At 40.0% G+C, this 14,637-nt stretch overlaps 2 protein-coding genes across 2 annotated transcripts; both read right to left on the bottom strand.

Moving 5' to 3' along the window:
- Positions 1–436: 436 nt before the first annotated feature.
- LOC149846396 (uncharacterized) lies at positions 437–9,279 on the bottom strand. The gene is made up of 4 exons (XM_089991159.1): positions 9,139–9,279; positions 1,904–2,008; positions 1,452–1,805; positions 437–629 (listed from the first exon to the last, which is right to left on the bottom strand). Exons 1-4 carry the CDS (start codon positions 9,277–9,279, stop codon positions 543–545), a joined length of 687 nt encoding a protein of 228 aa, XP_089847285.1. The 3' UTR covers positions 437–542.
- A 1,080-nt stretch (positions 9,280–10,359) lies between these two features.
- LOC149846395 (mannan endo-1,4-beta-mannosidase 1-like) lies at positions 10,360–14,637 on the bottom strand. The gene is made up of 5 exons (XM_089991150.1): positions 14,311–14,637; positions 12,987–13,181; positions 12,632–12,754; positions 12,313–12,515; positions 10,360–10,744 (listed from the first exon to the last, which is right to left on the bottom strand). Exons 1-5 carry the CDS (start codon positions 14,635–14,637, stop codon positions 10,360–10,362), a joined length of 1,233 nt encoding a protein of 410 aa, XP_089847276.1.

Raw genomic sequence — 14,637 nt, 5'->3', positions numbered from 1 at the left:
CGACGACCACCTTTCGTCGCTAATCCGTCGCTAATCCGTCGCTAACCATGTTAGCGACGGATTAGCGACAACGCGGCGACAGTATGCTTACGTCGCGAATATTTCGACGCTAACTGGCGACAGAATTATTCCGTCGCCAAGTCCGTCGCTAATTGCGACGGAATAACGAGCGCTATATTCCGTCGCCAATCCGCCGGTACTAAACGGCGACCACGGCGTGGCGACGGATTTAATTCCGTCGCTAAGCCGTCGCTAGATTAATATGAATAGCGACGGAATCATCCGTCGCTAATCCGTCGCAAAAACGAAAAAAAATCAAAAAAAATTTATTTAAAAATTAATTACGGAGAACTGTACAATTTATATTTCCTGTACAATTTATATTTCCTGTAAATAAAAAACAAACCACACAAAAAAATTCATATAACAAGTATCTATAATAATTAATCGTTCCACCTTAAAACTAAGAAGTTTAATTATTTACAATTCAACAATTACAATTAGGAAAAATAAAAAAAATAGAACTTCTTCAACACAGTCCTCTAATCATCGCCAAGATTTTGTGCGTCTTCTTGTTCATTGTCTTTATCTGTCCCTTCAGCTCCACTACCCTGATTATCGCTAGCAGCCTACACAAGAAAAGAACAGTCAGTATTGATAAACAAAATATAATGAAATAAATTACACACTATATGTGATTCTATCATGTGCTCATGTGTGATCTAAGGCAATAAAAAAACTCTATATGTGATTCTATCATGCTCATATGTGTGCTAAGGCAGTCAAAAAATTGAATATGTGATTATAGCATGTTCATATGTGTTCTAAGGCATATAAAAAAACTCTATATGTGATTCTACCATGCTCAGATGTGCTTTAAGGCAAGCAAAAAACTATATATGTGATTCGATCATGCTCGTATGTGTGCTAAGGCAGTAAAAAAATTGAATATGTGAATATAGCATGCTCATATGTGCTCTAAGGCAGGCAAAGCCAAAAATTTTATATGTGATTCTATCATAAATGATATATAACATGTTCATATGTGTTCTAAGGCAGTTAAAAAACTCTATATGTTATTATAGCATGTTCATATGTGTGCTAAGGCAGTCAAAAAACAGAATATGTGATTATAATATGCTCATATGTGTTCTTAGGCAGTAAAAAAACTGAATATGTGATTATAGCATGCTTATGTGTTCTAATGCAATCAAAAAAACTTTATATGTGATTCTATCATGCTCATATGTGCTCTAAGACAGACAAAAAGTTAAATATATATATATGTGATTCTATCATGCTCATATGTGTGCTAAGGCAGTAAAAAAATTGAATATGTGATTATAGCATGTTCATATGTGTTCTAAGGCATCTAGAAAAACTCTATATGTGATTCTACCATGCTCAGATGTGCTTTAAGATAGTCAAAAAAACTATATATGTGATTATACCTGAGAGGGACCTGGAATCGAAGATCCCCTATCCTGAACAGCGGCCTTGATCTCATTTCGGAGAAAGGGGGCGACGGTGTATTGGAAGTAGTTATTCAGTGATTCATTAATGATCTCGCGTACATCATCACCGAAAAGAATAGTCGGCTGCTTGGAGCTTATGTCGGCGCAAGAAGTTGGTGAGCCGTAACTGGAAGAACCAATAACTGGTGAAGTGTTCATATTACTCCCAAACCCGAACACGCGACCTTTTTTGGGTTCACCTGCTGCAGTCACCCATGCTGTAGGATCAAATGATGGATGCTGAGTAGCGTCTTCACCATATCGCTCTACCATTTGTTGCTCATATGCCTCCTACAAAATAATGTTTAAAGTATTCATTAATAATTAATGATAACATTATGATGACTTGCATATATATTGCAATGATTATTAATAGAATTAATACATACCGTTGTCGTTCTCGCCTTCTCTGATACGAAGACTCCCGTGGTCTTCCGTTTATGTGTTTCTACAAACACATCCTTATATGGTACACTGCCTCCTTTTTCTGCTTCCTGCGAAGTTAAATGACAAAAGATTTAGTACACAAATTTGCAACTATACTTATAAAATTAATATTATATATTGATGAGTTACCATTTTCTTTAGGTGGCTCCCAAATGTCTTAGATCCACCTGTGTGTAGATGGGCTTCGGGCATCTTCGATCGATTTTGTGAAGCCTTCGCAGAGCGATTTTTAAATGCATCTCCCGCCCACATATCGCACATTTCATCCCAGTAATCTCTCCTGATAGTAATAGGACCATGGCCCTTCCACAGTAATGGATCATCTACTACGCCAGATGCTTTTTTTGCTGCAGTCTTCATAGTGTGCAGCATGTCTGCAAATCGATTGGCAGCCACCTTCTGCCACACCTTCCTTGCATCATTTTCTTCCACCGTAGTTGCAAAGCGATTCGAAGCCTACAAATATTTTCAGAAAGTTAGTAGACATTGCTTAAATAAATTAAATATGAAACACATTAACTATGAGGAACAACTGTATACCATGAATGAGGACCACAATCTGTCTAATACCTCCTTTGGGTACTCTTTCCATTGAGCAACTGGTCCTGGTAGATGTTGAAGAAGTGAATTCCTAATCTCCCGTACTACTTCTTGTGGCTCAAACCTCGTGCTGCACATGAATTGTTACACAGTAAATATCAATATAAAATATTTAAAAGATATGCAATAATTGAAAACAAAATACTTACGGTCGATTATCGATATACACTATTCGAATGAGTCTTCTTGTGCCAGCCTGTGAAGACCCTGTTTCCTGTGTTGGCTGTTGACTTGTGCGATCAACTGGTGTAGGTGGGTCGTATACAGGCGCAACATCATCTGTAAAAAAATACACACCAAGTTCTCAGAATGTGCATTTGAACTAATCAAGCATCTAATTAGTTATATGATATACCTATCACAGGAGCCCGTGAAGATGAAGGTTGAGCCTGGCTACTACTGGATGAGCGACCACTATAACCTCCACGAACCATATTCTAACAAATAACATATGTCATACAATACATTCAAATAATTCACATCAAGTATTACAATGCATTCAAGTCATTCACATCAAGCATTGCAATGCATTCAAATAATTCAAATCATTGACATCAAGTATTGCATTAATTCAAATCATTCGTTAATTGCATAAATTATAATACATTCAGATAAATTACAATGCATTCGAATCATTCGTATCAAGTATTACAATACATTGAAATAAAATTTTTAATCATTCACACCAAGTATTGCAATACAACTCACATCAAGTATTACAATGCATTTAAATAGAGGTTTGTAGTATAAGATTTTTTTCACTAGCTTGAGAATTCTTCCTCGTCACTAGTTTGACTTTCTTCTTCTTCTTCTTCTTCTTCTTCTTCTTCATTGTTTGCCCATCCACTTGGTACATCATTTGGATCACATTCCTCTATGAATGTTTCATCAGCCAATGGAGATATGACATGCATATCATGCGCAACATCGTGACCATAAGCGAAGTCACAGACATCATCTGATTGATAGTAATCACTGTCTTCAGCTAACTCATCTTCTTGTAACTGATCATACTCGGGGTATAGTTTGGATTTCACCTTGCAAACTGCCCACCATTCATTTCTATCTGACTTTTTTATACTCGGATATGAAGTATAATAAACTTGTTGAGCTTGCGAGGCTAATATGAATGGTTCATATGTTCCAAACCTGGATTTATGATTCACCTCCACAATGCCTGAAGCTTTGTCGAGTCTTGTTGCAGTTGGATCAAACCAATGACACTTGAATACCGTAACCCTGTTATTCATGCCTAAGTAAGTCAACTCCATTATTTCCTCTATAACACCGTAGTAATCATGTTCATTTTCACCGTAGCTGCTACCCTTGACACACACGCCACTATTTATCGTTGATTTGTTTATACCGTAGTCTTTTGTATGGAATCGATAACCATTTACGATATACCCGTTGTAGCATTGCACAACTTTGGTCGGACCATTTTCTAAATCACATATTCCTTGATCTTTAACATCACCATGGCGAACCTACGCACAGACATAAACAATTATTGTGATCACGATCAATTAAGTAACTTAGTGTTGTTTATAAGTACAAAATTTATGTTAGCTTCTTTACCAACTGTTTCAACCACTCCACAAACTTAGTTTCACGTTCTTTTTGTACTTCTGCATTAGTGAGATGTGAAACTTTGCTTTGCAACTCCAGATCAAATCGTCTGCAAACCACAAATACTTATATTACCGAGCCATGTATCCACATATAGAACATAAAAGGATTTATAATTGAGTTGCATATACATATACTTACTCGATGTATGGGTCGATCGCTGAACAATTAAAAAGAATATAGATGTGTGCTGCATCTTGCTCTCGATCTGTCAATAGCCTTGATCGGCAACTACCAAATGCATGCCCAAGTCGTTGAAATATCGACAGCTTGTCAGCTACAGTTACTTGTTCTCCATCATCGTTACGGGGCGGGCATGTGTAACGTGTTGAAATATGAGGTTCGAAGTACATAGATGAGAAATTTGAAATCTCTTCTAAAGTGTACGCCTCACAAATAGAGCCTTCTACTCTTGCTTTATTACGAACCTTTTTTTTTAGGTCGAACATGCATCTGACAAGAATATACATTTCAAATTTTAAATATCTGTCATTAAAGAGACAAATATAAAAAAACATATACCTTTCAAATGGGTACATCCATCGATATTGCACAGGGCCACCAACCCTTAGTTCATATGGCAGATGTATGATCAAATGTTCCATAACATCGAAAAATGCTGGCGTAAATATCTTTTCTAACAGACAAACAGTGGTGATAACAGAGTCCTCGAGATTCTTTACATCTGATACAATGACCTCCGATGCGCACAATGTTCTGAAAAATCCGCTCAACTCAGACAATACCCCCCATATAGGTTTGTCTAACATATCATGGAATGCTAGGGGTATCAATCGTTGCATAAAGATATGACAATCATGGCTCTTCAACCCATATAACTGTCCATCGTCAATCTTCACAGCCCGAGCAATGTTAGAGACATATCCATCTGGAAATCTCAGTTGTCTCAACCATTGACATACATGTTTTATTTGATCAGGTCCGAGCACGTACTTCGCCTTTGGTTTCAGTACTTTGCCATTATACTCTTTGAGTTCCAATTCTGGTCTTTTACATATTAATTTTAAATCCATACGGGCCTTCGGATTATCCTTCGTTTTTCCTTTAATATTCATTACTGTATTGAACACATTATCAAACACATTTTTCTCTATATGCATCACAGTCACTGATTGTCCATAGAACAGCGGCCTTCATGTTGAAATTTTGTTTTTTGTGGGCATCATACGTGGTAACACCGTCATCCCACAGTACTTTTAATTCATCAATCAATGGCCTTAGATATACATCAAGATTTTGGCCAGGTGAGGTCGGACCAGGGATCAACAGAGACAAGAAAAGATTTGGATGTTTCATACACAAGCTTGGTGGAAGGTTGTATGGAGTTACAAATACTGGCCAGCATGAGTATGGAGTTGATCTACCCCCAAATGGATTAAATCCATCTGTACATAGACCGAGTCTAACATTTCGCACTTCCATTGCGAAGTTCTGATGAGTACGATCAAAGTGCTTCCAAGCTTCAGCGTCAACAGGATGCGTGATCTTGTTTTCATCGTGTCGAACTTTATTTGCATGCCATCTCATGTGTTTAGCTGTCTTTGAAGACATATACAATCGCTGCAATCTAGGAGTGATAGGAAAGTAGCGGAGCGACTTGTATGAAACTTCCTTTGATCTCGTGCTACCATTGCCTCTTGTCTTTGGCTTGAACCGAGGATGCCCACATGACGGGCATGATATGTCGTTTTCCTGCTCCTTGAAATACAACATGCAGTGATTTGGACAAGCATCAATCTTTTTGTAACCCATACCTAGAGCGTTGACCATAACTTTCGCACGATAGAAATTTTGTGGCAATTTCTCATCTTTAGGCAACATACTCTTCACAATCATGCACAAACGGTCAAAACATGATTGACTCAAATTATACTCGAACTTCAAATTCATTAGTTGAAGAACTGTAGACAAGATAGTGTGACTCTCACAACCGTTCCAAAGTGGCTCATCAGCATCTTTAAGTAAATCATAAAATCTACTAGCTGCATCGTTTGGTGATTCTTCATCTACGACAGTTCTTACATCACTAGAACTCATAGCAGAACCCAGTTCTGTTCCTGCAGCATCAAATATCAAATTCGTATATGGATTATCGTACACCACATTCACCCGTGCATCAAAATCGTTTCTAAATTCTTCTCCATGAAACGCCCAGTTCTGATAATCACTCACAAAACCCTTCCTGTATAGGTGATGTCTAACGCCATGAGGTTCTACAAATCGATTATTCTTACAAATCTTGCAGGGACACCTAATCCGACCTGTGGGATCTACCGTACTGACACTCGCCGTTGCAAATTCAATAAAACTATCGACACCATCCATATATTCATGCGATAACTCATTGTCCACTATCCTACGGTACATCCATTCACGGTTTGCAGTCATTCTGTCGTATGATGTTACGAATAGTATCCTAACGAATTAAGAAAAAAACAATCAGAATGCGACGATGAAGAAAATATCAAATTTATCATGCAATATACTATGTCAAACAATAACAAGAATTTTGATGCATGCATTGATAACTTAATATTTTCATGTGCAAACTATTAATGACATGATACAATCATTTGAAGCATGCTTTTATTATAAAATTTCACATGGAAGTCAAAATCAAATTGAAAGTAACTACATGCAAGCATGGATACAATTACATCAAACATTGCAATACATCATAATCATTCATATCAAATAAATGGCAAACATGTACCTACAGCAAACACACTTCAATATCTCACTAACTACTACCATGCTTAGCATGGACTCCGTACTCCAAAAATAAGAACACTTCCATATTTCTACATTAAAATCATGCTCAGCATGATCTCCAAACTCCAACAAAGCAGTCCTAGATATCAACAACTAAGTGAGTGTGTGAACAATAAAGTGCTGCATTCAATAAATTAAATAACATGTGATACGTTTGCATCACTTACTCACCACGGGTATTTACCCGATTTGCATTGTTTTTGTCATTTACTTACCACAGGTGGCCGAGCACGAGTTGGTTCCGTTGAAAAATCTGCACAAAAACAAAACAAATTAAGTAACAAACTAACTAATCATGAAACAAGATGAAACACTAACTAAAAAAATCGGGTATTTCTCTCAAGGTACGGGCATTTTCTTATGTGAAACGTTTGAGAAATCGGGTAGAGGTAGGATTTCCATGGATGTTTTGATGGAAATCCATGGCGAATCAGTGGATCTACGAATCCACTATGTTATATTGATATTTTTTCTTGTTTTTCATTTTTTTTTTCAAAAAGAAATCCATGGCACGATCGATGTGGTATGGGTGTCGGCTGACAGACCAGCCGAAGTCAAGCCGTGAACCCTCGTTGTTGGCCCAGCCGAGTGATCGGCTGGGTATGATCCCTTTATTTCAAAAAAAAAATCTTTTTATTCACGTTGGTGGCTGTTGGCTGGCTGGCAGCCAGCCGAGTAGCACTCGGCTGAATGCCAGCATGCTGGCAGGTGCGCCAGGCCCAGCACCCAGTCGGCTGGGTGCTAGGCGAGCCTATGACAGGGCCATAGCCGGCCCAGCCGGCCCAGCCGACAAAAATTCTTTTCAAAACAGGGAAGGGGGTTAAACCCCCTGCCGGAAAGGCAGTTCCGGCATGGGGGGTTGACCCCCTGCCGTGCCTTTACGGCAGGGGGGTCGACCCCCCATGCGTTTCCGGCAGGGGGTCGACCCCCCATGCGTTTCCGGCAGGGGGTCGACCCCCCATGCCTTTCCGACAGGGGGTCGACCCCCCTTGCCGGAAACGCAGGGGGTCAACCCCCCCTGCCGGAAAGCACGGCAGGGGGTTAAACCCCCTCCGTTTCCGGCAGGGAAGGGGCGTACCCCCTGCGTTTAGAAGAAGAAGAAGAAGAAGAAGAAGAAGAAGAAGAAGAAGAAGAAGAAGAACCTGCGCTTCGCCGGACGGTGGCGGGAGGTTGACGGGGAGCGGCAGCTGGCGAGCGCCGGCTGGCGAGCGGTGGACGGGGAGCGGCGGCTGGCGAGCGGCGGTGGCCGGACGGTGGCGAGGGCCGACGGGCGGCGGGAGGGTGCAGTACAGCGAAACAGGGAAAAGAGAAAGAGGGATGGGATTAGGGATTTACGCGACATTTAGCGACGGCTTAGCGACGGAAAAATTCCGTCGCGAAGCCGTCGCGAAACCCAAATACCAAAAAAGCGACAGAATATATTCTGTCGCTACTCCATCGCTAATTAGCGACGGAGTAGCGACGACAGAGTTCCCTCTCTAAATCCGTCGCTAAAATGGTGTTCTTGTAATCAAAAGTAGCGACAAAAACATGCAGTCGCTAATCCGTCGCTAAGTAGCGACAGATTAGCGATAAAAGTCGTTTCCTCGTTAATCCGTCGCAAATTAGCGACAGATTCTATCTCTAGCTAATCTGTCGCTAAGTAGCGACGGGAAAAATCCGTCGCTAATTTCCGTCGCTAATTAACAATTTTCTTGTAGTGTAATCCAAGATATTTGATTCAAAGCCCTAATAAAAAAATCAAAGAAAAACCATAATCAAACTAAATATAAAAAGCTTGAATTAAAAAAATTGATTCAAAACCCTAATAAAAAAGAGAGAGATCAAGTGCTGTTGTCAGCCTTTCGCTGGTGGCCTCGCCGCTTGGCACTGCACAGGGGTGAGAGAGAGAGAGGGATTGAATCAGTGTTCCATGAACACCACAGACTTGCGCCCATCGTTTCCACTGTTCGATTTTTACTGCATCTCAAACATGCCCTAAATGAACATCATCTTTGTTTTCTCACTTGAAACAGGTGATTTTTGGTAATCACAATCACCATACGTTTTTTTAGCAAGTTTGGGTTATGCAGACCCCCACCAGTTATACAACATACCAATGGGTTTTGAACTTGCAACATCTCCCAACTTATGATCTACTTTATCAAGCTTCTACTTTCTCACCCATGACCAAAACAAACATGCCCCAAGAGATGTCAACTTTCTCACGGTCTTCTAATGCATAGGGGCTCCTCCTTATGCTTTGAAGTAATAAGGAATCCATGATTCTTAGCACATTATCCATGTTCCTGCCCATTGTGGATCTATCGTTAAACTCGAGTTCACCAATCAATCTAAGTGACAAAATCGCCTTTCTTAGCTAGGGGTGTCAACGGTTCGGGTTTGGTTCGGACCCAGGTGGAACCAGACCTGGACCAGATTTTTGGGTATGGTACCGGGTCCGAACCCAGATCTAATCAAGTCTACTATAAGAGAAACCATACCCAGATTCAATAAGAACTACAAAAACCAGACCCAGACCATACCCAGTAAAATAATATTTCTTTCATCATTTTTACATTGAAAATTGCGGGTCTTAATCGGAATTCGGGTCGGATCTGGGTCTGATATAAAATTTCACAAACTATACTCAGGTTCATGTATTAATTGGACCTTCAAGTCCGGACCCAGATCTTATTATTTATCGCCATTCCCGGACCCTATAGGGTTTGGTCCGTGTCTGATCCGAGTAAACCAGACCCGTTGACACCCCTACACTTAGTTACTAAAATATCCTCTATAGTGAAACTGTTCTAAGGAGCCAAGATGCCTTTTCATCGAGGTCAACAATATGCAAACCCCTTGGTGATCTTCTTGTTTGGGTGTAGGGCACTTCACTTGAGAGCAGAACAAGTCCAAGGCACTTTGGATACCGTCCATCACAAAGATGAACGACACCCAAAACCCATTGCAGAGGATGACCGGCACCAGCCAAGATGGCACCCACAAGAAATTTCCATCTTAAATGAACTGCATCTCTCTCTCTCACACACAGAGGGAACTGAATCACAAAGCGTTTGGTTAATTAATTGCTCTGGTAGATCAACTAATATCGGAAAAGAATTAAGATCATGAAATAAGACAGTACTTATGAATTACACTCGTATTCCAGTGGTGCTGCTCAAGAAAGGAAGAAACTTCATATGAATTTTCTTTCATTAGATTTAAGAAACATGGTATTTTCCATAGAAATTTCCTTGTTCAAGCTATGTAGGTTATGACACCCAGAAACTCTCTCGAAACTCAAAACCAAAACCAACAGCAGGACATTAAAACTACTGCTGTTGATTCGTCCAATGGGAAACTACAATCATTTTATTTATTTATCTATAATCTTTCAATCAGCCGTCGATCTTGCAAGCACAGATCGGGCTCTTGTCAATTTATTTGATTGATCAACAATCAGTTTTGCAGTTGAAGGTACCTCACTGAGTACAATCTCATACCCATCTTTGAGTGCGTCCATTCCTTCAACGAACAATTGCCAGAAGAGTGCACCAGCGCCAGCACCACCATGCATTGCAGAGAAGTAGATGTTATCATAGACAATCTGATATAAGATGTCCCTATTTCCTCGAGTGAAGTCTCTGCCCTTGGAAGACTCCCCAAATTCTGTGAAGAGTAGTGGTTTTCTAAGCACACTGTCTGAGTCTTTAACGTGTGCAGTAATCCATGCCTTCACAAAAGAGAGCCGGTCATGTTCACTGGCGCTTGCTGGCAGCCTGCAAACAGAGAAATGTGTGTATAAAGGGTACTTGATTTCGAGGGGGCGACCGAGGGGTTTTAACCGCTTGGAGATGAGATGTTCGGTAGGGCATCAATCTCTCCCAGACCCTACCACCAAAACCAAAAGAGAGGAGATCCAAGGATTTCTTAACTAATACCTTTGTGCCTCCAGCCAATCATATGGCAGTAGGGCTGGTAAATGAGTCGAACGAACTGAACAGGGGCTGTTTGTACTCGGTTCATTTACGGCCATGTTGTAGTGTCAGGGATCGGTTTGTAAAGCTTGTGCGAGCTGAGCTCAGCTTGTATGAACCCAAGCCAAACGAGGGGACCCAAGCTGGCTCACTTAAATAAAAAATCATTCTTTTATCAATGGAATCATAATGAGAATGGAACCCCTACCTGTTGGATACAAGCAAATCTCACCACCAGTCGAGTTAAAATGCTATATATATATATATATATATATATATATATATATATATATATATATATATATATATATATATATATATAGAGAGAGAGAGAGAGAGAGAGAGAGAGAGAGAGAGAGAGAGAGAGAGAGAGCCCTATTTCTTGTTCTGCCCCATTATGCCTTATAGGTTTTTAAGTGTTTTATTATAGATCTGAACCATTAGATGTGTTTAACATGATCGATTTAGTGGGATCAACTCTTGGATCAATTTTTTTGATAAAAAAACATGTTTTTATGAGCTAGAAAAAACTATTACATTCATAGACATTGATTTCGGATTAAACAAAAAACCTGTATGCAGAGCGATCCAAGCTGGTTCCCACTAAATCAAACCTATAGATCACATCACCATGATGTTAGACATGAGAACAAATACTTAAAACTGCGATTTTTGAAGGAGACCTAGCTTACAAAAAAAGGGGCATAAGGAACACATTTTACATATATATTTTTATAATATTTACTCGGAGAAACAACCCCCAAGTTCAAAGACCTAGCCGTGCTGGCTCTGCCTGCCGTACTTACGATCATTGTCCTGGCAGCATAAAACTCCTGAGCTTACCCCTTGCCCTTAAGGAGTCGCCACACTTCGGCTTGGGCAAGGGGTGACGCCCATGAGATTTAAACTTACAACAATATAATATTGTTTTTATAGAAATCACTTTTGAAGCACTTGATTCCTATGCATGGATCGGTTTTTATCATTTTTCAAAAAATCAACAGCTTACAATTTTCATAAATTTTAGAGGTTCTAAATACCAATTTTTTCATAAAAATGCATGGTCCAAGTGTCAATCATGCTAAACACATCTATGGATCAGAATTTTCAAAAAAAACAACTAGAAATCTATTAACATGCTTTGATGTGCCCGTCTAGAGAATGAGCTGCATTCCCCAAAAGGTCGAGATTTTTTTTTTCTTGAAAGGCAAGCTGAGGTTAAGCAGACCCCACCAGTTATTATTCAATCGTACCACTGGGTTTTGAACCTGCAACGTCCCTCCACAAGGAGACAGCTCCTACCAATCACTCGTAGAAGGTTGAGAAATTTACATGGATGTCAAGTGAAAAGAGTAGTAACAATAAAGTACCATTGATCTGGATAGGCGTGAATAGTGCTAAAGTCGATCCCTGGTACTTGATTGTTGGTGATGAAATCTGTCCCAACTTGATAACCAGGGTTGAAATGCTTTCTTGAAGGTGCTGATTCTCCATAGAAACCTTCTAGTCCTACTTCTACCATATGATTAGTGTCTATGGACTTCAAATAAGAGGCCATTTCTGCTATCCAACCCTGTAACATTTTTCAGAACCAAAAGAAAAAAAAAATCACACTCAGAATTCTTATATGAAGTTAGAAATACTCAAGAGCTGTAACATCCATGAATTTGAGGCAAATAATTTGCTTGCCTGCAGTGTTCTACCAGAAAGGTCACTCTCACATCGAGGTTCATTCATGAGCTCCCATGCAAAAATAGTGGGATCGTCTTTGTATGCTTTCCCAGTCTTTGAGTTCACTCTAGTAAGAACTGTCTGCCAAATTCACAACAGAAGATTTTTAAGGTAAAGTGGCATCGACCCCAGGGAGGATGAGGTGAAATGTGATTGCACACATTTGGTGTGCTGCTGTACCTGATCACCCTTTGGGATACAACCTGTCAGATGGTGAACCCAACAGCAGATGGAGGGTGATCAGTTGCAACAGCACGCCAAAAGTGTGCAATCACATTGCAACTGAGTGTGAGTGGGAGAGAGAGAAAGGTACTTTGACATGGTTCTTATAGTAGCCTTTCACAACTGAGTTCCTATAGAAATCATCATCTGAGTTCACATACTGCCCGCGTTCCCTTGCCCATTGCACATACTGATGCCTCCCACCAAAATCTTGGTAGTTGTTAGCTAAGCACATGATCAGGCTGATCCCATATTTTGATGCTTCTGAGACCACAAAATCCAGGCCCTGCAATATCCATCAATTTTTAAAAAAAAAAAAGAAAATATCCATAAAATTTGTTCAGATCAAAATTCATATTTTCACAATGTAGCACTCCCTTACACTTAAAACACACACATATATATGTCACAATTACTACCCGACAAGCGATGAGGGTTCAACAAGTTCGGAAATGTTTTGAAAAATATGGCATGGGGACACAAATTTTTTTAAAAAAATTTAGTCAAATAAAAGCTAACTTTTGTTTTTTAATACTTAAAAATGCATTTTATTAACACTACAACAAAGCAATGGATTAGCGACGACCTCATTTCGTTGCTATTCTGTCACTAACAGGCATAGCGGCGAAGTAGCGACGGATAGCTTACGTCACGAATTTTTCGACGCTAACTGGCAACGGAATAAATCCGTCGCCAGTTTCATCGCTAATTGCGACGGAATAACAAATGACGGATTCCATCGCGAATCCGCCGGTACTAAACGGCGACCTCGGCTTAGCGACGGATTTACAGTCATCGCTAAATTATATGTATAGCGACAGATATATCCGTCGCTAATCCATCGCAAACAAGAAAAAAAATAAAAAAAAATTATTTGAAAATATCACTGCAAATATTAAAATGATTAAAAATATCCACAATGTGTCGTGTTTGTGTTAGCGTGTCCGGTTTGTGTCACCACGGATATGTGGCTAAAATGGCTCTCTCTAAATCAACCATGCTGAATCCATCTATAAGGTTAAATTTGATCAAAACAACTTGCATTGCAAGATTTAAGCGAGGTATATGAAGATGGGGATGCATACACATACACATCTGGTCTTATTAAATCGACCAAGCTGAATTCATCTACAAGGTTAAATTTGATCAAAACAACTTGCATCTTAAGATATATGAGGGGTATGAAGATGGGGGATGACTTACGGGATGAGGGGAACGAGCTCCACACACGCGCACAAACACATACACATCGGTTTTTATTAAATTGACCATGCTGAATCCATCTATAAGGCTAAATTTGATCAAAACAACTTGCATCATAAGATTTAAGAGAGGTATGAAGATGGGGAATGCATAGGGGATGAGGGGAACGAGCTCCATACACACACACATTGAAAAGAGTGAAATGCAGTCACCTTGAACATGGCCTCATTGTAGCGGCCAGGAGAATACTGCAATGGTCTGTAGCCACCATCACTAAAAGCCCAAGTTCTAGCCACTGTTAGCCCAGACTTAGCAGCCTGCTGGAGAACTGAGGTTACTTTGTGTCTCTGGAAAGGATCAGAGGCCAAGAGCATTAGCCAGTAGGCATTGAAGCCATTCACATAAATTCTGTCCCCATTCAGGACAAAGTGTCTTCCATTGGCTGCAACAAAGCCTCCTCCAGCTGCAACATGGCCTCCCATGTACTGCCATACCAGGAACCCAATTATGAAAACAAGCACAGAATTCTTCATCTCCAT

The sequence above is a fragment of the Nuphar pumila genome, chromosome 2 (genome assembly GCF_984573655.1).
Source record: "Nuphar pumila chromosome 2, dmNupPumi1.hap1.1, whole genome shotgun sequence".
Lineage (NCBI taxonomy): Eukaryota > Viridiplantae > Streptophyta > Magnoliopsida > Nymphaeales > Nymphaeaceae > Nuphar > Nuphar pumila.
The sequence above is the reverse complement of the archived record's forward strand: the minus strand, read 5'-3'. Positions and strand labels throughout refer to the sequence as shown.

Bases quoted from the DNA above. Each gene is read 5' to 3' on its own strand.
- LOC149846396 (XM_089991159.1), bottom strand. From the start codon at position 9,279: ATGGGCAGGAACATGGATAATGTGCTAAGAATCATGGATTCCTTATTA. The intron at 2,009-9,138 runs GTAGAAGCTTGA...TTAACTTCGCAG, and splicing joins TTTTGGTCATGGGTGAGAAA to GAAGCAGAAAAAGGAGGCAG. The intron at 1,806-1,903 runs GTATGTATTAAT...ATTATTTTGTAG, and splicing joins AGAAGGCGAGAACGACAACG to GAGGCATATGAGCAACAAAT.
- LOC149846395 (XM_089991150.1), bottom strand. From the start codon at position 14,637: ATGGAGATGAAGAATTCTGTGCTTGTTTTCATAATTGGGTTCCTGGTA. The intron at 12,516-12,631 runs GCAAGCAAATTA...AAAATGTTACAG, and splicing joins TTTCTGGTAGAACACTGCAG to GGTTGGATAGCAGAAATGGC. The intron at 10,745-12,312 runs GTACTTTATTGT...CTCTGTTTGCAG, and splicing joins CACGCCTATCCAGATCAATG to GCTGCCAGCAAGCGCCAGTG.